This window comes from Lipotes vexillifer, unplaced genomic scaffold (genome assembly GCF_000442215.2).
Source record: "Lipotes vexillifer unplaced genomic scaffold, Lipotes_vexillifer_v1.1 scaffold945, whole genome shotgun sequence".
NCBI lineage: Eukaryota > Metazoa > Chordata > Mammalia > Artiodactyla > Lipotidae > Lipotes > Lipotes vexillifer.
Genome location: NW_006772158.1, coordinates 545,847 through 572,947, shown reverse-complemented (window position 1 = coordinate 572,947; position 27,101 = coordinate 545,847). Strand labels below are relative to the sequence as shown.

Genomic DNA, 27,101 nt, shown 5'->3' with positions numbered 1-27,101 from the left:
TATTATCACTCTTTCACACAAAAACAAAACACCCTTTTCACCCGAAACCAAGATCTTCTTACATAGAAAGCTTTAACCCCTAAAGGTGTACTCTTTTTCTGATAATTCCCACAGAGTGGGGCAACTCAGAGAATTCTGATGAGACTACTAAAATCACAACGTTAAAGAAGTTTGGTACAATGAGTTTCAAAAGGATTCAGGCATTAGGATAAGGTTTCCCATATGCTCAGGCATATTTTTGCTCAAGTGGGGGTGGTGTTTAAAACAGATGTGGAACTATTTTAAATAAAGTTGCTGCTGGAGATTGACACTAATGTCTAATAATGGAGTCTTTTTGTGTTCTGATAATCAGTCAAAACTTAGATTTCATGGTACACATGCTAAAGCAGCATTTACTCCTACCTCCAAACTCTAAGCTCCTATATGTCTGTTACTACTGTGAGGGTGTTGATGGAAGTTAAGTGATGCTAAATATATAGCTTCCCACTAATCTCTCAATTTAGCAAGTGCTAATCAGAAATGAGGTTACTACTCTTTAAGGGGAAAATATTTTCTTCTCTCCTCTTCTCCCACTCTATCACCAAAGGTACCGAAAAGCCCATAAACAGAGTCTCCTACTTGGAGACTCTGTTCCTGAAGATTCACTACATTACCACCTGTTCCAAATGTGACACTTTTCTTCCCCCATTGTTCTTTTAAATGACTAACATAAAAAAAAAAAGCATTTCAAATGAACTACCTTCTTCTCTGCTTCATACTCAGCCCAAGCTGCTTTTCTTTCTTCTTCAGTCAACTCTTCTTCTTCTTTGTGGTCCAAAAGAGAATCATGTTCATGATATCCTACAATGTGTTCTTTATGTATTTGAAGAAGTTCTGCAAGTATGGTGTCCTGTTTAGAGGGGTTGAAATAATGATTATTTTCTCCCTCTGGATCATATCTCCATAGTTCTTTGGTCTACTGTTAGACTAGAAGCTAGAAACTGGCTGCTATACATATTTCTGATATACATGATAAATTACCTAGAAAACATTCACAATACATGCAACACCAGCCTCTTATGTAAGAATGTTATGTTTATATAGCATGTTTTAGGGGCTCAATTTTTTAATGACTACTTTTCATCTTTCAAGGTTTTTTCCTCCAACTTTTTTCTAATTTTTTCATATGCATTTTGTTTTGTGCTTTGTTCTGAGTTGATAAAAAAATGCTAACAGAAGTCTGCTTAACTCAGAGATTACACTGAATGAATGACTGTGCTAAAATCATGGCTACTCCTGTTCATACATGTTTAACAACTTTATTTTCATAATCACTTCAGCTACCAAGCACTATACTAACAAAAACCAAATCTAAATTAATCAAAACAGCTAAAGAACAGTTTAACTGGAACATACAATCCTTATATTTCAATTGTAAGGTCAAATATAAATTACACTGTAAAGACCCATGGTTCAAATTTAAACTGATATACACTGTTTATCAATTTATTATCATAGTGTCTTTTTTTAAAGTCACAATGTCTTAAGCCAGTCTTTTAAGGGTAAAAAAACTAAAAACTTAAAAATTGGGATCATTTATATACTCAGCAAGAACACCAAACTCCTGCTCTGTGTGATTATGATTATGAGAGACACACACAAATGGAGATGTGGGGGGCAGGGTGTTAAAGTGAACCATGGGTATGTTACTTGCTAATAAAAAATTAAAATATTCACAAGTTGTTTGTTAAGAAATAAAAGAAGAAAACCTGGATATATAAAAGGCAAATTAATTCACTTTACAAAAGGATTTTCCATAGCTTCTAACAGCAAGTTTCCTTAGAACACACTTTCTAAATTGAGTGTGAACTTAGTGAAAGAACGTAAATAATATTTGACTGGCCAAAGGAAGGTACAGCGAGGTATATAGCACATTAAATTTAAACTTAATCTGCATCTAATAATGCTTAATGCCTTCATAAGTTTAGCATAGACAAAGCCCACACTTGAAAAGAATTTTGTCTTTACATCTTCAACCATAGCTAGAGTATAGCGTCCAACACAGGGTAGGGGCTCAAATGTTTGTTAAATAACTCAAGATGAAAAATTCAGCTCAAGAGGCCCTAAGTTTTTTTCTGTACAAGAGCAAATGCTGGCACTAATTCCAAACATTCTGATATTTGGTATCATGTTAACAAACTTTTTATCTTGCTACCTCAATAAATAATCACTTCATAATTTCACGAAAGAAAAGGAACTGATTTTCTTAATGGATACAGCTGTAATTGAGATTTTATAATTCATTTTGAAGGCATGTGCTATTTCTTTCGTTGAAAACATTAAAAGAGCATACAAGCAAGAGGGCTCAAGAAAGTCTACTGGTGGAACACATATATGTTAATAAGTTTATTCTTTTAAAATGTTAAGTAAACATTTCTCTCCTGCACCAGTGTAGGAGTCTGCCATCAAAGCTGACTTCTCTGGCCTATGACATATAGAACAGATTTATCATCACTAGATAGATCTCCAAAGTTCAGAGTTACTGACCAGGCAGGCAGGGAGATAGGGCAGTCTGAATTAAATTCTGTTAAAAGATAATGCTTTCTTAGATGTGTGTCTCCCATGCTTACCCCCCAAACATGACTCAGGAGAGAGGTATGTAATAAAACCAGATAACATTGACTAATGTTTTTAGCAAGTGACCATGCCAAGTACAATTAGGAAAGTCAGCTGTTCTACAAAATACCAAATAAATTACAAGGTAGAAATGTTCTATAGATAGTCCCTAATTTTACTTCTGTCTGACAATAGGTGATGTTCTTAACCATAGTCAAAAATCACTTCATTTCTCTAAGACAGCAACCTAAGGGAAAGGCCAGGAGAACTATGTGCTAGGAACTGAATTTATTTTCCAGCTGTGTGGTTTCTCTGTAATGCTGGATAATAACTTAATCTAGTTATGACTATAAGTTAAACACGGATGAAATATTCTACCATCACATATGTAACAGGATGAGATAAGAATAGCAGAAATAAATGAAATACCCAATGATTTGGAAATAAACACTATGTCAATCAAGTGTAACGTTTATTTCTCAATTATAAATACGACGATCCATACATTAACTACTTTTTATGGTTAGAGAAAAAGCCTTTCCAGAAATGCATGTACGCAATGTGCACACATGCACACACATACACACCGATATACACCCTTTTAAAAAGTGTCTGTGATTTCAGGGAGCTTTATCAAGTTAGTCCTTAGCATCCTGTAATTTCAAAGTCCAAACTTATCATCTTGAAATTGGTAGAAACTGATGTCCAGAGAGGCAAAGTAACCTTTTTCCAATCACAGAGCTAAGGACTAGCTGGGACTAGAAGATAAATTTCCTGACTCCTATCCAGTGATCATTCTATCACACTGTAAAGAATGACTGTTTTCTTGAGGTATAGTGCCCTCTATTTCCCAGATCTATTCTCTTAAAAAAAGAAAATTCCCTAAAGGATTCCAGGGGAAGGAAAAACTTAAGTAGGTCTATTTTTTCTCTTTTAAACACCTTTGTTCTTTCTGAAGTTTTTAAAAACAAGTATGTGTTAATGTTTTAATAAAAGAAAATATAAAAACTGAAACAAACACAATTCTTAGACAAAAACTTGTGAAAGGCCAGTTCATGCTTAGCCTGAACCTGACATGAACTATTTTTACCATTTTCATCTTCAGGAGATATTCATTTCAGGAAATCCCATTCTAAAACCTTTAAATATCTTCTCCCCAACAATTCCAGATTTAAGATCTATGCTATCAAGTCAAACATGATTGCCTAATTTTAAGGTCAGATTATGATAGAGGTTCAGCTTCTGCCCATGCAATAACTTTCATTTTGACCCACAGTCAACTAAAATGTCAACAAGTCAGAGGAAAAGTGCATGTGACTTAGCTTTTTATCATTAAAAAAATTTGGACCCTTTTCCTAAAACATTACCTCCCTGCTAACATCAAGCCAAAAAATCAATCATATTGCTACTACTGGCTACAGCACTCCCTTCTTTTCAAAGAATTTTTAAAAATTTTAATGGAAACGATGTTAATATCTATTATAAAAACTAGAGATAACTACTGGTAACATTTGTTGTATATCCCTCCACACATTTACACTTAACACACGTGGGTGCACATATTTTCACATAAAAATGGGATTGTACTATATTTAAAACCTACCTTTCTGCCTTAATATCTTTCCATGAACATTATTTTACATTAAATACAAACTTTCATTGTTTTTAATGGCTGCAAGGTGTGTACATTATATAGATACACTTTATCATCTATTTAATTATTCTCTTCAGAGTTTATCAAGACATTTATGCCACTTCTAGTTTTTAATTATTACCAAATCTGCAATGAAATAGGTTAATGGATAAATTTTAGGGACTTCCCTGGTGGCACAGTGCTTAAGAATCTGCCTGCCAATGTAGGGGACACAGGTTCAAGCCCTGGTCCGGGAAGATCCCACATGCCACGGAGCAACTAAGCCCGTGCACCACAACTACTGAGCCTGTGCTCTAGAGCCCATGAGCCACAACTACTGAAGCCCACGCACCTAGAGCCCGTGCTCCGCGACAAGAGAAGCCACCACAAAAAGAAGCCCATGCACTGCAACGAAGAGTAGCCTCCACTCACCGCAACTAGAGAAAAGCCTGCCGCAGCAGCAAAGACCCAATGCAGCCAAAAATAAATTAATTTTAAAATTTTTAATGTATTATTATATGAACCACTTGTTCATACAATAATATGCCGACAATACTCAAGGACTCAGATGAGTATGTTTACCACTATCTTCATTTTAACAAAGAAAAGACATTACATAAAAGTTAACTGACTTTTATAGGAACAAGATTCATTTATACATTTCAGAAGCATGAAAGCAGAAATCTTTCTTTCTTCCAGAGTGCTGTGTAAGACAAAAATAACAGAAAGAAGATACAGGATTTCTGATACAAACTGTTTCTGCATCTTTCCCATTTAAATTAATTGCAGCATACTGTCAATACAAGAAACTTGATGAGATTAAGAGGGCAAAAAAGTATTTGTAACAAGATCTTCAGAATATTTCTTTGGGAAAAAGTTTTTCAAAGTCTAGAGCAAGTTATAAAAGTTAATAAAGAAAAATTTCATCCCAATATACAGTATAATCATGGAGAGGTTTTTTGTTTTTTCCCCTTGAAGCATGCATTTATATTAGTTGCTATAGTAACACTATTATTGAAAACAATACTGGAACAGAATCTATAATCACTAGGCCAACAGTCATCAAAATGAGGTTTAAATTACATCCAAATGTGTACCTTTACTTTTCTTTGTCTAAACTTTATTTTTCCTTAAATAAGTTAAAAAGCTTACAAGCTGGGAAAAGCATGGTCTATATTCTAGCTAACAACCTAAATTAGTTTGAGCTTCAAAATGACTAGTTCAATTAATAAAATAAAATTAATGATAAACTACAAGTTTAAGTTAATTTATTTAGAAGTTTAAAGTATTTGGTAAGCTGACAAAAATTTCCGTTTAAGTAATTCTGAAATTCAACCTTGAAAATAAAATTTTTAAAAAACAATCAAGACTTTGCCTAGAGGTGGGGGCAAGGGTTTGCCATGTTTCAAAATATTTTGCTTGCCATCACTTTGAACTTGAGTTTCATAATATCTGGAAATAAAATGTCACTAGAATACTTAAGTGTCACAGGACCCACTCAAAAAGCTATGAAAAAATTCCTTTTATTACTTAAATAAGTCTAGATTCTTAATAAATAAACAATATTCCTGGTCAAAAAAGTTTCTATTTTCAAATTTAAAGCCTCTTTCTTCCCAAACTACACAAGAAAAAAATGCAACATATTTGATGAGTAACTAGAGAGAGCTATTGAATGAAGTTCACATACCACCTCATATCAGATTTTTAGGTCAAGAGCACATAACCCTTGCCAAAGAGCATTTATAAATATATCCAGATTCTCAAATTGTAGGTATGAATAAGATAGTGACAACTACAGAACTTGTAACTTTCAAGGAAAGAAAAGGCAGGCCTGCCAAACTGACACTGGTGGAGGGTAAAAGCCAGAATCTCCTTTGATAAAAATGTTTTATACTCAATTTAACATTTAAAGAACTAGATACTATATTTAGCATTTAACCTTTAAAAACTGGTGATCCATTACAATTCTTATACATGACATATGCCATTCACTGCGAGGTAAGGAGTGTCATTCTGCGTTTTATATGACTGTAGTAACTTTCTAGAGGTTGCAGTTTTCCAAGTAGAGCCTGAATTCAACTCAATTCTTATGCTATACAATCTGGAGTTCACATCATCTCTTTAATTTATTAACACTGTTACATCCTCTAACTCAACCATAGGTGTGCTCTAAAAAATATATGAAAATAAGAGGGAAAGCAGTTATTTAGCAGTTCAAATTACATTTAAAGAAAGAAAACATCAGGGACTTCCCTGGTGGTCCAGTGGCTAAGACTCCGCGCTCCCAATGCAGGCGGCCTGGGTTCAATTCCTGGTCAGGGAACTAGATCCTACATGCTGCAACTAGGAGTCCGCATGCTGCAACTAAAGATCCCATGTGCCGCAACTAAGACCCGACCTGGTGCAGCCAAATAAGTAATAAAGTAAATGAATGTTTAAAAAAAGTATGATTGATAAAAAAGAGAAAGAAAACATTAAAATATAAAATGGTTTTAAAAATGACATAAATATGGCCATCTAATGATTCTTATACTGACCAAATCTCTCCCACAATTTATATTCCTTGAAGGGTCCAAAGTAATAAATTTGATGTAAAAAGCTCAGCTATGAAAACATTAGTAATTGAAGAGACAGAAGTGAGATATTCACCTACTTAATTCCCCTAAAAGCATCACAGCTTCAATTTTCCACTGTCCCTATTCCTGGAAGTGTTACAAGACACATTTGAACCAGCCAACCTCAGTTACACACTTTAGGATATTAATACACAGATACTGTGGCACTCAAGTACCTATACTAATTCAGAATCACTGTCACTTCAACATATTAGTTATGTCCTCTGAACTCCCCTAAATGAAAATGGAAAAAACTGAAAGGACATATAGCCATGCTTACCATGTTTCTCCTGACAACAATTTTACGTATGACCAGACTGCTTGAAATATAAACATCAGTATAATTTTGTGGGAATCAACTGATTTGATAACAAAAGAAGACCTGTGCCAGCCTTTTGATTTTCAGAGGAAAGTTTACTGGCAGAATTTAAATGAAAGAAAAAAAATATATATATATATATATAAATCACAGTGGTTAAAATCACAGGCTCTAGAGTACTGCTCCAACAGTACTCTGGGCAATGATGGAAACGTTCTGAGTCTGCACTATCCAATATGGTACCTACTGAGCACTTGAAATGTGACTAGTGTGACTGATGAACTAAAACTTTAATTTATTTAAATGTAAATAGCCACATGTAGCTAGTGGCTTTTGTACTGGGCAGTGCAGATCTAGAGTCTTACTGGGTTTAAATCCTAGCTCTAACACTTATTAGCCCTATGTCCTTGAGCAAGTTATCTCTCTGAATCTATGTTTCCTGGTCTGCAAAATGGGCCTAATAAGTATCTACTTCACAGGATTACTATGGAGACTAAATATTACACAGGAAGTATTTAGCAAAGTGCCTGGTTTACCAATGACCTCTGCATTGCTAAATCTAATAGTCACTTCTCAGACCTGATCCGATCCATCTACCAGTAACATCTAACAGCATTTAATCACTTTCTTGACCAAAATATTTTCTTCTCTTGGACAGCTAACTGGGACCAAGAAAGGACTCTACTAGGTGTTAATTTACCACTTACTCTTACTTCCAACACCTTTTCTAAAGGTCTAAAGCAGACCCTCACTTTAAAAAGCAGTGTATTCCCATACAGAGAGAGTAGTTTTTACACCTTAACCAAGTCTTCCTATTGAAAAATTCATAAAACAAATTTGACAGGACAAATTATCTGATATCAGAATTGTCCTAGAAAATTCTAGATATATGGCCATCATAATTATAGAAGGACCAATAAGTTATTACTTGTCCTGAGAATGTACATATTTAAAAAAAATTTAGGTGATGCTCATAGGATACCTCTCATTACCTAAAATGAAAGCATGATAAGCCAAAGCAATTTATATATGTGAAGATCAATTTGTTGCTCTTATTGGGTTGACCAAAAAGTTCCTTCAGTTTTTTTTTGTTTTTTTTTTTTGCGGTACGCAGGCCTCTCACTGTTGTGGCCTCTCCCGTTGCGGAACACAGGCTCCAGATGCGCAGGCTCAGCGGCCATGGCTCACGGGCCCAGCCACTCCGCAGCATGTGGGATCTTCCGGGACCAGGGCACGAACCTGTGTCCTCTGCATCGGCAGGCGGATCCTCAACCACTGCGCCACCAGGGAAGCCCCCTTCGGTTTTTAAGTAAAAATAAAAGACATAGTTTTCATTTTCAACAAGAACTTTATTGAACAACATAGTCACCGTTTTGTTCCACTACCTTCTGCCATTTTTCAGGCAACTTCATAATTCCATCTTCCCAAAACTTTCTGTCTTTTGAGCAAAGAACTGTTCCACGTGCCTTTTACAGTCTTTCAGGGAATTGAAATTTTTTTCCATGAGAATTTTGTGAAGACTGAAATAAATGGAAATCCGAAGGTGCAATGTCTGGTGAATACAGCAGGTGAATCAGAACCTCCCAGCCAAGTTGTAACAGTTTTTGCCTGGTCATCAAAAAAACATGCTGTTTTGCATTATCCTGATAGAAGATAACGCGTTTTCTGTTGACTAATTCCAGACGCTTTTCATCAAGTGCTGTTTTCAGTTGGTCTAAATGGGAGCAGTACTTGTTGGAATGAATCGTTTGGTTTGCTGGAAGGAGCTCATAATAGAGGACTACCTTCCAATTCCACCATATACGCAACATTACCTTCTCTGGATGAAGACGAGTCTTTGGTGTGGTTGGTGGTGGTTCATTTTGCTTGCCCCATGATCTCTTCCATTCCACATTATTGTATGGTATTTACTTTTCATCGCTCATCACAATTTGTTTTCAAAATGGAACATTTTCGTTATGTTTAAGTAGAGAATCGCACACAAAAATATGGTGAAGAAAGTCTTTTTCACTTAACTTATGTAGAACCCAAACACCAAAGCGATTAACATAACCAAGCTGGTGCAAAGATTTTCAACGCTTGATTTGGACATTTTGAGTATGTCAGCTATCTTCCGTATGGTATAACATTGATTGTTCTCAATTAATGTCTCAATTTGATCACTATCAACTTCAACTAGTCTACTCGACCGTGGAGCATTGTCCAGCGAGAAATCTCCAGCACGAAATTTCACAAACCACTTCTGACATATTCGATCACTCACAGCACCTTCTCCATACACTACACAAATCTTTTTTGCGTTTCAGTTGCGTTTTTACCTTTCTTGAAATAATAAAGCATAATATGCTGAAAATGTTGCTTTTTTTCTTCAATCTTCAATATTAAAATGGCTACACAGGGACTTCCCTGGTGGTGCAGTGGTTAAGAATCCACCTGCCAATGCAAGGGACATGGGTTCGAGCCCTGGTCCGGGAAGATCCCACATGCCGCAGAGCAACTAAGCCCGTGCACCACAACTACTGAGCCTGCACTCTACAGCCTGCGAGCCACAAACACTGAGCCCGCACGCCACAACTACTGAAGTCCGCATGCTCTAGGGTCCGCGTGCCACAACTACTGAAGCTCACGCGCCTAGAGCCCATGCTCTGCAACAAGAGAAGCCACTGCAATGAGAAGCCCGCGCACTGCAATGAAGAGGAGCCCCCGCTTGCCACAGCTAGAGAAAGCCCGCACGCAGCAGCGAAGAGCCAACACAGCCCAAAACAGATAAAATTTTTAAAATAAATTAATTAAAACCAAAAAAACCAAAACAAAAAAATGGCTACACAAAAACTCACCAATTTTGATAAGTTTTCTTTAAATGTGATCTGATATGACAGCTGTCACTATACAATCTAACAAAATTGTTTCAAATGAAGTTAAAGACAACTAAGCACTACTAGAGCCATCTTATGGAAAACACTGAATGAACCTTTCGGCCCACCCAATATTTTACCATAGACTGAAGCACAAAGAGCAGTAAAATTAGTAAAAATTGTTGTCTATGTAAAGATAAAGTGCCTTGTTTGACTTTTTCCCCCTTCTCTCTTTCAAAGAATTTTTATCTTATTATATTTAATTGAGGTATAGCTGATATACAATATAAGGTTCAAGTGTGCAACATAGCGATTCACAATTTTTAAAGGTTATACTCCACTTTTACTTATTATAAAATATTGGCTATATTCTCTGTGCTATACAATACATCCTTGTAGCTTTTTTATTTTATACATAGTAGTTTGTACCTCTTAATCCCCTACCCTTATCTTGCTCCTCCCCACTTCCCTCTCCCCACTGGTAACCACTAGTTGGTTCTGGATATCTGTGAGTCTGTTTCTTTTTTGTTATATTCACTAGTTTGTTGTATTTTTTAGATCCCACATATAAGTGACATCATACAGTATTTGTCTGTCTCTGGCTGACTTATTTCACTAAGCATAATACCCTCCAAGTCCATCCATGTTGTGGCAAATGGCAAAATTTCATTCTTTTTTATGGCTGAGTAGTTTTCCATTGTGCATATGTTACCACACCTCCTTTATCCATTCATCTGTTGAAGGACACTTAGGTTGCTTCCATATCTTGGCTATTGTAAGTAATGCTGATATGAACATTGGGGTGCACATACCTTTGTGAATTAACATTTTCATTTTTTTCAGATATACACCCAGAAGTAGAATTGCTGTGTCATATGGTAGTACTATTTTTAGTTTTCTGAGAAACCTTTTTTGGAATTCTAACTTTGCTCTAATAATTGGGTAATCTCTCAGAACCAATTCCCTTACTACAAAGGGGTAATACCACCTGTAACTAATAGGACCATTGTAAGGATTAAAAGAGATAATGTATTTAAAAGGAATATAGCACAAGCACTTGATATTTATTACTCCTTTTTCCATATAACCTGCCTCATCCTGTTTTTAAAGAATATTAATCTCTTCTTACACATCATCTACAAAACATCCTTGCCACAGATATCTGCCATAAATCTAATCAAACTTTTGGATCGAAATTCCAGTTTAGAGAATGTATAAGATATGGAAATTCAAATTCACCACCAGGAAATAAACAAATCCAGAATGAAGGGAGGGGAGGTGACTGCACTAAATTAAAAGAAATATATGGAGAGACACAACAAACAAATGCAGTGTGTGTACCTTGAGTAGATCTGGTTTCAACAAAGAAACTGTAACAAACTTTTTCAGACAAGTGGGATAATTCGAATATTAATATGGATGGGGTATTAGATGCTGTTAGGAAATTAAGAAGTTATTAATTTTATGGTATTGTGGTTATGTAAGAAATGTCTATAATTTAGAGATTTATACTGAAATATTTACAATTGAAATATATTCTTATAATTTAAATATTTCAGAAAAATAGAGGCAAATGTGGCACAATATTAACAACTACTAAATCTAGGTGATGGGTACATGAGTATACATTATATTCTTCTGGTTTGAAAATTTTACAATAGGAAAAAAATTTTCATTAACCTTTTTGTAAACATACTGTCTTTGGGCTTCCCTGGTGGTGCAGTGGTTGAGAGTCCGCCTGCAGATGCAGGGGATGTGGGTTCGTGCCCTGGACTGGGAAGATACCACATGCCGCGGAGCGGCTGGGCCCGTGAGCCATGGCTGCTGAGACTGCGCGTCCAGAGCCTGTGCTCCACAATGGGAGAGGCCACAACAGTGAGAGGCCCGCGTACCGCAAAACAAACAAACAAACAAAAATAAACATACTGTCTTTATGATAAGGGAAACAGACAACACAAGACTATGTGGCAGAATTCTGGGACAGACCAAAGTCTAAAAGATGGGTCCATACCCTTTTTAGCCCAAGTTAGCTCTCTATTTTAGCATATCAAAACAGTTTTCTTACTGGAGTCTGAATCCAAGTCACCTTTTTTACAGATTTTTTTTTTTTTTTTTTTTTGTGCGGTACACGGGCCTCTCACTTCTGTGGCCTCTCCTGTTGCAGAGCACACACTCTGGACGCACAGGCTCAGCAGCCATGGCTGACGGGCCCAGCCGCTCCGCAGCATGTGGGATCTTCCCGGACCGGGGCATAACCCATGTCCCCTGCATCGGCAGGCAGACTCTCAACCACTGCGCCACCAGAGAAGCCCTTTTCAGATTTTTTAAAATGCTAAACTGGAACTTCCCTGGTGGCACGATGGTTAAGAATCTGCCTGCAGGGCTCAATCCCTGGTCTGGGAAGATCCAACATGCTGCAGAGCAACTAAGCCCATGTGCCACAACAACTGAGCCCACGTGCCACAAGTACTGAAGCCCACATGCTGAAACTACTGAAGCTCGTGCGCCTAGAGCCCATGCTCCGCAACAAAAGAAACCACAGCAACGAGAAGCCTGCGCAGCGAAACAAAGAGTAGCCCCCGCTCGCCACAGCTGGAGAAGCCCATGTGCAGCAATGAAGACCCAACGCAGCCTAAAATAATTACAACTAAAAAAAACAGATGGCTAAAACACTGTCATATAAAATAATGAGGAGGAGACCTTTAAGATGGTGGAGGAGTAAGATGTGGAGATCACCTTCCTCCACACAAATACATCAGAAATACATCTACATGTGGAACAACTCCTACAGAACACCTACTGAACACTGGCAGAAGACCTCAGACTTCCGGAAAGATATATATATTATTTTCCTTTTGCTCTATTTGTGAGTATGTGTATGCTTCTTTGTGTGAGTTTGTCTGTACAGCTTTGCTTTTACCATTTGTCTGAGGGTACTGTCTGTCCATTTTTTTTTTTTAGTAAAGTTTTTAGTGCTTGTTAGCATTGGTGGATTTGTTTTTTGGTTAGGTTGCTCTCTTCTTTCTCTTTTCTTATTTTTAATTACTTTTTTAAAATTTGCAATAATTTTTCATTTTAATAACTTTATTTCTTTTATTTGATTATTTCTTTCTTCCTTTCTTTCTTTCTCCCTTTTCCTCTAAGCCATGTGGCTGAGAGGGTCTTGGTGTTCTGGAGGGGTGTAAGGCCTGTGCCTCTGAAGTGCAAGAGCCGAGTTCAGGACACTGGTACACCAGAGACCTCCCGTCTCCACGTAATATGAAAAGGAGAATGCTCTTCCAGAGATCTCCATCTCAACGCTAAGACCCAGCTTCACTCAAAAACCAACAAGTTACAGTACTGGGCACCCTATGCCAAACAACTAGCAAGACAGGAACACAACCCCACCCATTAGCAGAGAGGCTGCCTAAAATCATAATAAGGTCACAGACACCACAAAATACACCACTGGATGTGGTCCCGCCCACCAGAAAGACAAGATCCAGCCGCATCCACCAGAACACAGGCACCGGTCTCCTCCACCAGGAAGCCTACACAACCCACTGAACCAACCTCACCCACTGGGGGCAGACACCAAAAACAACGGGAACTATGAACTTGCACCCTGTGAAAAGGAGACCCCAAACACAGTGAGTTAAGAAAAATGAGATGACAGAGAAACACACAGAAGATGAAGGAGCAAGGTAAAAACCCACACCAAACAAATGAAGAGGAAACAAGGAGTCTACCTGAAAAACAATTCAGAGTAATGGTAGTAAAGATGATCCAAAATCTTGGAAATAAAATGGAGAAAATACAAGAAATGTTTAACAAGGAACTAAAAGAACTAAAGAGCAAACAAACACTGATGAACAACACAATAAATGAAATTAAAAATTCTCTAAAGGAATCAAAAGCAGAATAACTGAGGCAGAAAAATGGGTAAGTGACCTGGAAGATAAAACAGTGGAAATAACTACTGCAGAGCAGAATAAAGAAAAAAGAATGAAAAGAATTGAGACAGTCTCAGAGACCTCTGGGACAATATTAAACACACAGGCATTCAAATTATAGGGGTCCCAGAAGAAGAAGAAAAAAAGAAAGGGACTGAGAAAATATTTCAAGAGATTATAGTTGAAAACTTCCCTAATAATGGAAAAGAAATAGTCAGTCAACTGCAGGAAGTGCAGGCAGTCCCATACAGGAAAAATCCAAGTAGAAACACATCAAGACAGATATTAATCAAACTATCAAAAATTAAATACAAAGAAAAATATTAAAAGGAGCAAACGAAAAACAACAAATAACATAAAAGGGAATGCCCATAAGGTTAACAGCTGATCTTTCAGCAGAAACTCTGCAAGCCAGAAGGGAGTGGCAAGGCATATTTAAAGTAATGAAAGGGAAAAATCTACAACCAAGATTACTCTACCCAGCAAGGATCTCATTCAGACTCGACTGAGAAATTGAAATCTTTACAGACAAGCAAAAGCTAGAGAGTACAGCACCACCAAAGCAGCTTTACAACAAATGCTAAAGGAACTTCTCTAGGCAGGAAACACAAGAGAAGGAAAAGACCTACAATAACAAACCCAAAACAATTAAGAAAATGGGAATAGGAACATACATATTGATAAATAGTTTAAATGTAAATGGGTTAAATGCTCCAACCAAAAGACACAGACTGGCTGAATGGATACAAAAAAAAGACCCATATACATGCTGTCTACAAGAGACCCACTTCAGACCTAGGGACACATACAGACTGAAAGTGAGGGGATGGAAAAAGATATTCCATGCAAATGGAAATCAAAAGAAAGCTGGAGTAGCAATTCTCATATGAGACAAAATAGACTTTAAAATAAAAACTACTACAAGAGACAAAAAAGGATACTACATAATGATCAAAGGATCAATCCAAGAAGAAGATATAACAATTGTAAATATTTATGCACCCAACATTGGATCACCTCAATACATAAGGCAAATGCTAACAGCCATAAAAGGGGAAATCGACAATAACACAAACATAGTAGGGGACTTTAGCACCCCACTTTCACCAATGGACAGATCATCCAAAATGAAAATAAACAAGGATAAAAAGCTTTAAATGATACATTAAACAAAATGGACTTAATATTTAGAGGACATTCCACCCCCCAAAAAAAGAATACACTTTCTTCTCAAGTGCGCATGGAATATTCTCCAGGATATATCATATCTTGGGTCACAAATCAAGTCTTGGTAAATTTAAGGAAATTGAAATCGTATCAAGTATCTTTTTCGACCACAATGCTATGAGCCTAGATGTCAATTACATGAAAAAATCTGTAAAAAATACAAACACATTCAGGCTAAACAATACACTACTTAATAACCAAGAGATCACTGAAGAAATCAAAGAGGAAATTTAAAAATACCTAGAAACAAATGACAATGAAAACATGACAACCCAACAAATATGGGATGCAGCAAAAGTTTTAAGAGGGAAATTTATAGCAATACAATCCTACCTCAAGAAACAAGAAACAGCTCAAATAAACAACCTAAGCTTACACCTAAAGCAATTACAGAAAGAAGAACAAAAAAACCCCAAAGTTAGCAGAAGGAAGGAAAGTATAAAGTCACATCACAAATAAACTAAAAATAAATGAAGGAAACGACAGCAAAGATCAACAAAACTAAAAGCTGGTTCTTTGAGAAGATAAACAAAACTGACAAACCATTAGACAGACTCACCAAGAAAAAAAGGGAGAAGACTCAAATCAATAGAATTAGAAATGAAAAAGGAGAAGTAACAACTGACACTGCAGAAATACAAAGGATCATGAGAGATTACTACAAGCAACTATATGTCAATAAAATGGACAACTGGGAAGAAATGGACAAATTCTTAGAAAAGCACAACTTTCCAAGACTGAACTAGGAAGAAATAGAAAATATAAACAGACCAATCGCAAGCACTGAAATTGAGACCATGATTAAAATCTTCCAACAAAAGCCCAGGACCAGATGGCTTCACGGGTGAATTCTACCAAACATTTAAAGAGCTAACACCTATACTTCTCAAATTCTTCCAAAATATAGCAGAGGGAGGAGCAGTCCCAAACTCATTTGCAGAGGCCACCATCACCCTGATACCAAAACCAGACAAATACATCACAAAGAAAGAAAACTACAGGCCAATATCACTGATGAACACAGATGCAAAAATCCTCAACAAAATACTAGCAAACAGAATCCAACAGCACATTAAAAGGATCATACATCATGATCAAGTGGGGTTTAACCCCTAAGTGCAAGGATTCTTCAATATACACAAATCAATCATTGTGATACACCATATTAACAAATTGAAGGATAAAAACCATATGATCATCTCCATAGATGCAGAAAAAGCTTTCAAAAAAATTCAACACCCATTTATGATAAAAGCTTTCCAGAAAGTAGGCATAGAGGGAACTTACCTCAACATAATAAAGGCGATATATGACAAACCCACAGCCAACATCATCCTCAATGGTGAAAAACTGAAACCATTTCCACTAAGATCAGGAACAAGACAAGGTTGCCCACTCTCACCACTATTATTCAACAGAGTTCTGGAAGTTTTAGCCATGGCAATTAGAGAAGAAAAAGAAATAAAAGGAATCCTAATTGGAAAAGAAGAAGTAAAGCTGTCACTGTTTGCTGATGACATGATACTACACATAGAAAAACCTAAAGACTCTACCAGAAAACTACTAGAGCTAATCAATGAATTTGGTAAAGTAGCAGGACACAAAATTTATGCACAAAAATCTCCTGCATTCCTATACACTAATGATGAAAAATCTGAAAGAGAAATTAAGGAAACACTCTCATATACCACTGCAATAAAAAGAATAAAAAACCTAGGAATAAATCTACCTAAGGAGAAAAAAGACCTGTATGCAGAAAACTATAAGACACTGATGAAAGAAATTAAAGATGATACAAACAGATGGAGAGATATACCATGTTCTTGGTTTGGAAGAATCAACATTGTGAAAATGACTCTACTACCCAAAGCAGTCTACAGATTCAGTGCAATCCCTATCAAACTACCAATGGCATTTCTCACAGAACAAGAACAAAAATTTCACAATTTGTATGGAAACACAAAAAAACCCAAATAGTGAAAGCGATCTTGAGAAAGAAAAACGGAGCTGGAGGAATCAGGCTCCCTGACTTCAGACTATACTAGAAAGCTACAGTAATCATGACAGTATGGTACTGGCACAAAAACAGAAATACACATCAATGGAACAGGATAGAAAGCCCAGAGATAAACCCACGCACCTATGGTCAACTAATCTATGAGACAGGAGGCAAGGATATACAATGGAGAAAGACAGCCTCTTCAATAAGTGGTGCTGGGAAAACGGGACAGCTACATGGAAAAGAATGAAATTAGAACATTCCCCAACACCATACACAAAAATAAACTCAAAATGGATTAAAGACCTAAATGTAATACAAGACACTATAAAAGTCTTAGAGGTAAACATAGGCAGAACATTCTATAACATATATCACAGCAAGATCCTTTTTGATCCACCTCCTAGAGAAATGTAAATAAAACAAAAATAAACAAATGGGACATAATGAACTTAAAAGCTTTTACACAGCAAAGGAAACCATAAACAAGACAAAAAGACAACCGCTGAATGGGAGAAAATATTTGCAAACGACGAAACTGACAAAGGACTAACCTCCAAAATTTACAAGCAGCTCATGCAGCTCAATATCAAAAAAACAACTAACCCAATCCAAAAATGGGCAGAAGACCAAAATAGATATTTCTCCAAAGAAGATTTACAGATTGCCAAAAAGCACATGAAAGGATGCTCAACATCACTAATCATTAGAGAAATGCAAATCAAAACTACAATGAGGTATCACCTCACACCGGTCAGAATGGCCATCATCAAAAAGATCTACAAACAATAAATGCTAGAGAGGGTATGGAGAAAAGGGAACCCTCTTGCACTGTTGGTGGGAATGTAAATTGATCCAGCCACTATGGAGAATAGTATGGAGTTTCCTTAAGAAAACAAAATAGAACTACCATACGACCCAGCAATCCCACTACTGGGCATATACCCTGATAAAACCATAATTCAATAAGAGTCATGTACCACAATGTTTATTGCAGCAATATTTACAATAGCCAAGAGATGGAAGCAACCTAGGTGTCCATCAACAGATGAATGGATAAAGAAGATGTGGCACATATATACAATGGACTATTACTCAGCCATAAAACGAAACGAAATTGAGTTATTTGTAGTGAGGTGGATGGACCTAGAGACTGTCATACAGAGTGAAGTAAGTTCGAAAGAGAAAAAGAAATACCCTATGCTAACACATATATAACACATATATATGGAATCTTAAAAAAAAAATGGTTCTGACAAACATAGGGGCAGGACAGGAATAAAGACACAGACAAAGAGAATGGAGGGGGAAGGGTAAGCTGGGACGAAGTGAGAAAGTGGCATGGACTTATGCACACTACCAAATGTAAAATAGCTAGTGGGAAGCAGCCACATGGCACAGGGTGATCAGATCAGTGCTCTGTGACCACCTAGAAGGGTGGGATAGGGAGGGTTGGGAGGTAGACACAAGAGGGAGGGAGATGCAGGAGGAAAGACATATGGGAACATATGTATATGTATAGCTGATTCACTTTGTTATAAAGCAGAAACTAACACACCATTGTAAAGCAGTTATACTCAAATAAAGATATTAAAAATAAATAAATAAAATAATGATAATAAAAAGAACATTTTTTTTAAAAAGCTAAACTGAATGCATAAATGCATGGTGACACTGTTCTAAGAACTTCAAATGAAATATCAAATTTGTCATAATAACTGTCTGAAGTACATACTATTTTTAACCCCCATGTTACTGATGAGATCTCTAAGATTGCGAATCAGAATGGGCTGCTGGTCCCCTCTCTGAAAATCAACCTGCAGAAAAACTACAGAAGGGAAAAGGAAACATGAAGTCCAGGATCTTATAGACACACACATGTGTGCAATATCACTGGGGTGACACAACGGGCATCATATGCCATCTGAAGCAGAGTTACAGAAAAAAATAATTCAAATTAATAAGCATGGTAGGTGTACTTAAGGAAATAAGGGAAGGCATTACCAATATGAAATTCAAATAAAAATTATCTTAAAAGTGTCAAAATGAAATATTTTGGATAAAAATAATCATTGAAATAAATAATGGATAGTATAAATAGCAGGAGATGTACAGCTGAAGAATAACTTAGTGAGTTTGGAGATCAGACTGAGACACTTTCCCAGAAGACAGCAGTAAAGGATAAAGAAATAGGAAATGCAAAGGAAAAGCTAAAAGATATGGAAGCTAAAAGCAGATGGGCAGGCATTCAGTAATAACAGTCTCAGAAGGAGATGAAAATAAAAATGGAGAGGATGAGATTTTTGAGGAGTAATGGACACCAATTTCTCAGAACAACAGATCAAGAAACTGAGGCACAGAGAAGTAAAATAACTTGATATGGTCAAGATTCAAACCCAGGTCATCTTGTCTGAGTGCTCTTGCCCTTTACCACCATGCTATACTGACTCAGGACTGAAGATCAATAAATTCAACATCAAAGATAATTAAGGAGGACTGGAATCAGCTTTGCCACTCTAGGATTTTACAGTAACTAAAAGATGAAATCTATACTCTCCAGTATTACACACCTTGATAACATTGCAAATGTCTTTCCATAAACTCACAGCTCTGATTAAAAAGCAAGTGTGAAGAAGTAAAGAAAAGGGAACCCTTGTGCACTGCTGGTGAAAATGTAAATTGGTGCAGCCACTATGGAGAACAGTATGGAGCTTCCTGAAAAAACTAAAAATAGAACTACTGTAGGATCCAGCAATTCCACTCCTGGGTATTTATCCAAAGGAAACTAAAACACTGACTCAAAAAGATATCTGTGAGATTGGGATTGACATGTATACACTGATGTGTATAAAACGGATGACTATTAAGAACCTGCTGTATAAAAAAAAAAATAAAACAAAATTCAATTATCCAAAAAGAAAAAGATATCTGCACCACTATGTTCAACGCAGCATTGCTTACAATAGCCAAGACATGGAAACAACCTACGTGTCATCCGTGGATGAATGGATAAAGACAATGTGGTACATACAATGGAATATTACTGAGTCATAAAAAAGGAAATCCTGCCATTTGTAACATGGATGGATGGTGAGGGCTTATGCTAAGTGAAGTAAGTCATACTGAGAAAGACAAATATCATATGATCTCACTTATATGTGGAATATAAAAAAGCTGAAATTATAGAAACAGAGTAGAGTGATGGTTTCCAGGAGCTGGTGTGTGTGTGAGAGATGGAGAGATATTTGTCAAAGGGTACAAATTTCCAATTATAAGATGAGTAAGTTCTGGTGATATAACGTACAGGGTGTTGGCTATAGTTAATACTACTGTATTGTATATTTGAAAGTTGCTAGAGAACAGCTCTTAAAAGTTCTCATCAAAAATAAAATTCTAACTATGTGTGGTGATGGATGTTAACTAGACATTGTGGTGATCATTTTGCAACATACACATATATCAAATCATTATGTTGTACATCTGAAACTAACATAATGTTATATGTCAATTATATCTGAATAGAAAAAAGTTGGATATAAAAAGAAGAAAGTGTCAAGTCCTAGCAAAGGAGACTGCCTCATTTTACTATTTTCACAAGTTTATTCACATAACATATTAATGGCAGCATAGTAGAGTGTAGTAGTTAAAGAGTATGGGGTCTGGAATCATTGCACTAAGATCAAATGCAGGTGACACCACTTCTCTCTGTCATAATTTTATCACCTATAAAATAGAAATAAACTCTACTGGCTTTGTAAGGTGGCTATAAGGATTACATGATTCAGTGCTAATAAAGCCCTTAATACAGTACCTGGCTGCTGGGAAAACTGGACAGCTACATGTAAAAGAATGAAATTAGAACATTCTCTAACACCATGCACAAAAATAAACTCAAAATGGATTAAAGGCCTAAATGTAAGACTGCATACTATAAAACTCTTCGAGGAAAACAGGCAGGACACTCTTTGACATACATCACAGCAATATCTTTTTGGATCCGTCTCCTAGAGCAATGAAAATAAGAACAAAAATAAACAAATGGGACCTAATTAAACTTAAAAGCTTTTGCATAGCAAAGGAAACCATAAATAAAACAAAAGGACAACATACGGAATGGGAGAAAATATTTGCAAATGAAGTGACTGACAAGGGATTAATGTCCAAAATATACAAACAGCTCATACAGCTCAATATCAAAAAACCAAACAACCCAATCAAAACCTGGGCAGAAGACCTAAATAGAAATTTCTCCAAAGAAGAGATACAGATGGCCAAAAAGCACATGAAAAGATGCTCAACACTGCTAATTATCAGAGAAATGGAAATCAAAACTACAATGAGGTATCACCTCACACTGGTCAGAATGGGCATCATCGAAATGTCTACAAATAATAAATGCTGGAGAGGGTGTGGAGAAAAAGGAAGCCTCCTACATTGTTGATGGGAATGTAAATTGGTATAACCACTATGAAGAACAGGATGGAGGTTCCTTAAAAAACTAAAAATAGAGCTACCACATGATCCTGCAGTCTCACTCCTAGGCATATATTCAGAGAAAACCATGAGCATATATCCAGAGAAAACTATAATTCAAAAAGATACATGCACCCCAATGTTCACTGCAGCACTATTTACAATAGCCAAGACACAGAAGCAACCTAAATATCCATCAACAGATGAATGGATAAAGAAGATGCGACACACACACACACACACACACACACACACACACACAATGGAATTATTACTTAGTCACAAAAAGGAATGAAATAATGCCATTTGCAGCAACATGGATGGACCTAGAGATTATCATACTAAGTGAACTAAGCCAGGCAGAGAAAGACAAATACCATATGATATCACTTATATGTGGAATCTAAAAAAATTAAAAAATGATACAAATGAACTTATTTACAAAACAGAAAGAAACTCACAGACTTAGAAAACAAACTTATGGTTACCAAAGGGGAAATGGGGGGAGGCGGGAGGGATAATTTATGACGTTGGGATTAACATATACACACAACTATATATAAAATAGATAACCAACAAGGACCTACTGTATTTCACAGGGAACTATACTCAATATTTTATAATAACCTATAAGGGAAAAGAATCTGAAAAGGAATATATAAGACTTATGGAAAAACCCAAAGGAACATTTTTGCCAACCCAAATATTTACATATATCTGAATCACTGTTCTGTACACCTGAAACTAATACAATATTGTAAATCAACTATACTTCAATAAAACTAAATAAAATCTCCAAAATGCACTCAATACACACATTTCAGAACCACATGCCTGTTTTTCTTCTCATAGCATTGGTAACTGTCACACTCTATATTTTACGTATTTACCTTGTTTATTGTCTGTCTCTCCCCACCCCCACTGCAATGGAAGCTTCACAAGAGCAGGGATTTTTGTCTGCTTTATACATTGCTATAGCTCCAGGATCTTGAACAGTGACTGGCACACAGCAGGTACAGAATACATTTTTGTGAAGTGAATGAAAGTCGGTTTCCTCCCTCCCTCCCTCCTCTTCCTCTTATCCTATGAATAGAGTGTTTGAACTCTGTTTTCACTCCCTTCTTTTTTCATAATTTCCAAGAGCTAGGAATAACTTTCAGGATCTTTAAGACAGATTAAATGTCACACACACTCACCTTCTGCCTAATTCATTAAAACTCCAAGCCAGGTCCAGGCATAAAATAGTTACCAGCTTGCTTCACATCCTTGTTTGGAATTAAGGAAACATAAATTAATTTGTTCTCACTTTCAACTAAATTAAGGGCAGAAGTCACAGGTCCAGAAACACTGCCTCTGATTTGGTAGCATGAGGACTTTTTCCTTAGTGGGTAGGAGGGGAAGGAATGCCTTTTAAAAATGCCAGCAGTCAGATAAAAATACCTTTGTCTTTGGTGAGTTAGGTAAAAATTTGTGTTCAATCTATGTCCAAAATTTCCATGTTTAATTGACTTTGGAAGCAATAATAAAAGTCAAATTTTTATCAAAAAAATACAGTACCTAGCATAAAAAGCACTACTGTTCATTATTCTTCTTAATTCAAAGATTTAGCTGATAATAATTAGAAAGGCAAATCATACTCCTATATACCTTGTACTCACAGCAGCGGCAGAGCTTGTTAAAAATACAGATTCCTAGGTCCCACATCAAGAAATTGATTCAGTAGGTCTTGGATGAAGCCAGGAATCTGCATTTTTATCAAGCTGTCAGGCGAATACTAATGCAGGTTAGTCCAAAGCATGTCAACCATTGTCTTAGCTTGCAATTTTAGGACAAAAATTTATTTGTTCATTGTCACTTTTATTGACTATTTGCTATGTGCTAGGTATTATACCAGGAGCTGGGGATACAGTGATGAAGATATACTAATACAATCCCTGCCCGCATAGGCTAGTAAGAAGCATATAACCTAGAGAGAACAGATACATCTTTGGATTTGTATATAAAACCAAAAAGTTTCTACTACTTAATTCATTTTTTCAATGAGCATTTACTAAATATAAACCTGGTATTTTCAATTTCAGAATTTCCATGATCCATAGTAGTAGCTATTTCTAGAGCTTCAAAAGGAGACACATTTCCTTAAGTCTATCCCCAATTGCCTCCACTCCCCCAGCCCCTCTCCACCCCGCAATGGAATCTCGCATTCCACCCGCAACTCTGTCAGCAAGACAATTCATTTGTGTTGATGTTTCCATTAGCAGCGATTTGTAAAACAGCTTGCCTGAGTTAGGGAGGTTGCCATTTAGGGCCATACCATGACCTCTTTAACCCAAATGTTCTCCCTAAAATACTTGTTGACTTTGGCTCCTTAGTTTTTCCTGTGTTATAAGGTGATACAATCAAAGTTAAGATACAAAACAGCACTGTTAAAAATCATGTCAGTCTATTAACATGCATTTATTTTGTAGATTGAGAAAGCATACTAGAAACAACCCTTCAGTTTTAAAAATTACTACACTGGTATCACAGCTGGCTGTGAGGCAGACAATTCCTTTAAAGTTTTATGTATTATTTAAGGGGGAAAAATCCATGAATGTTAGAAAAAGTAACAGTTTGTAGTCAAATGCATGCTAACATCACTGGAAGTGATTATCAATGTCTAGTAATTAAATATTATCATATTCCCTCTTCTTGATTATAATTGATCTCTAAGGGAGTTAAAGCCTCAAATACCTATCTCTTCTGCAGCCTAGCTGGGATTATTGCCTCTGGCCTCTAAATGATTTTAGTCTTCTACTGATCTGTCATATGTCAAGCTAAACTTTCTAAGGATCAGGACCTCATATGACTCCTCTGAAATTCCACAAATTTAAGTCTATACTGGTTTCAGAGAAATGAACCAAGTATAATGGCAATATTAATGACGATTATGGAAACAAAAATAGCAGCTAACATTTGAGCACTTACTATGTGCTAGGCAGTGTGCTCTACATGGATTATCTCTTCTGTGAGGTAGGTACTACTGTTTTCTTATCTTCTTAAGGGAAGTGGGGCTTGGAAAGTTTAAGTGCCTTGTCTAAAATTACACCCAAAAAAGGGTGATTGGCAGGTTACTTGCAAAAGAGACAGGGCTTAAACCATTTGCTCTTTTTACTGGGCATCAACCATCCCAGCAAATACTGAATAGGAGACTTTTACAACCTACAGAGAAATGGTAGAATTAAAACAATTTTTCTAGAGTTTAGGATGATTTCTGGTGGTCTGTTCTTATTCAGATGAATAATAATCATTTTTATGCCAGTGAATACAAATACAGAAACAATACTAAAACTTGTAGTAAATAATAAACGTACTAAACTTGTGATAAAAGAGGCAGAGAAGTAGGAGATAATGACATCAAACCTCATATATGCTTCAATTATGAGCATAGCTCCTTAGAGGTACATGTCAACAAAAATTGGGTTCATGTGCCACCATGCGGTTAATATGCTATAGGTTATTAATACTCGCCCTACAATTAAATGGGTCTTTTCGAACCTTTATTCTCAAAGGTAAATGCATGCAACTTCCTGAAATAGGTTGATTAGCTATTTTATACTTCACATCAAATTATTTTAATGGAGTATATTTCTCTCTAATGTTAAGAATGACAAAGGTAAAACCTTATACTACTATCTGCTGGCTAATAAAACTGCACAATAACATCTCTGTTCAGTAAACTATGCTATGAGATATTAAAACTTGAATGAAGGATTAAAGACAAAGGGAGAAAATTGTACACAACATCAGGGTAGAGGAAGTAAAGCCTCACCTTAGGTACTTTAATTTAAATCCCCATTTTGTTTTCCCTATAATTATCAACATGCAGTCCATATTTAAAAAGACATAGGTAGTAAATGCTGGAAAAAGGAAGTGCAAAAAAAATTTCTATGCCAATTTTACTGACTTTTGTTTTCTTACTAAAGGGTACAGAGCTTAGGCTGTATACCCACTGAAGCATATTACGAAACATGACCTTGACCAAGATTTTTATCTCTGATATCTATATAATTCATAAGTTTATTACCAGAAGAGGTACTTTCCCCTAACATAATTTACATAAACGTTAACAGAGGTCAGATATTACTTTAATATTAAAAAAACTAACAGTTAAGAATCAGTCAACAAATCTTTATCACTAGAAACTTGTGTTAAAGTATTTATCAGTTTAGGTCATGCTGAAGTTTCAAAATGTCTGAGGAACATTATTACCCTGAACAACTAAAGAAATGCATAGACATTTGGTACACATGATACAGGAGACCCTAAAATCAATATATTTTAAAATACGGTTCCACAGAACTACAAGACCATTATATTTCAAAAAGGAAAAAGCAACAACACCAACAACAGCAAGAAACCAATGAGGGGATATAACAATATAATTCATGGGGTGGAGTGATGAATAGAGCTAAGATAGCTGATTAAATATAGAACTGAAGACATGAATTAAAGCTCCAATTCTCTTCCTTTTACATACCTGATTCATTTCAATTTTACTGCTTGCAAAAGTAAGTCAAATTCTAACACCGATTTTCAATGATATATGGATCAATATGGAACAATAAAAAATACAGTTAAATATCACTATAAAGGTGACTAAAAAGGCCATATAAAAGTGTTAACACTGCTTTATTCACTATGGATGAAAGAAAAGAAGCAAATACAGTTCTTGCCTTTAAAGAACTTCAGAGATAAAAAGACAAGAAAAAGTCAAGTGGTTAATAAACTAGATAGTAAATCTAATTAGAAAGTGAAGAAGTAAAAGAAAGTAAACAAGAACAGAAATACAGAAGAGGAGTTATATAATAATGAGTTTAAGAGGAAGTGATGAGGCAGAAAGAGATAATAATTACGTATCAAGTAAGTTGAAAATGAATACTTTTTCAAAGGACAAAGAAAAGTTAACTCAAAAAGGCATGCAACTTAATCATTATCTAGATAGTAGCAAGTTAAGGGGGAAGTGAAAATGTACCATTTTTAGCAGTCTTTCATCTTAAAAAATATGTATAAAAGGGCAGGTGTTTGCAATTGTACTATAACATAGTAGGAACCAACTTTGAAATGTCTCTAAATAAGAGCAGGTTCAAACACCAAGAAATCCTTCACTGCAAATATAAAAAACATCTACTTGTACCCATTTCAGAGAGAACTAATTTTCAAAATCCCATTAAAGGAAATGAAAATCAAATAGTATTGGGCAAAGTTAAATGAAATTCTAAATACAAGCCCAGGGAACAAAATTAACATTTACTGAGTACCTACGTCATGCCTGGTACTTCTCTATCCCCATTGCTACCACCTTACTTCACGCCTGCATTACCTCTCTCATGCGCATCATTTTAATAGCATACTAACAAGTATCTTATCCATTTTCTTTTCTCCAATCCATCCTGCACACTGACACCCAAAGT

The 27,101-nt window shown here is 36.0% G+C and overlaps 1 protein-coding gene across 1 annotated transcript in view; it reads right to left on the bottom strand.

Moving 5' to 3' along the window:
• ATRX (ATRX chromatin remodeler) overlaps positions 1-27,101 on the bottom strand; it is a 247,014-nt gene that overhangs the window by 3,683 nt on the left and 216,230 nt on the right. Inside the window, exon 31 of the mRNA XM_007447355.1 lies at positions 740-889. Coding sequence (XP_007447417.1) covers positions 740-889 — 150 coding nt within the window. The remainder of the gene's footprint in view (positions 1-739; positions 890-27,101) is intronic.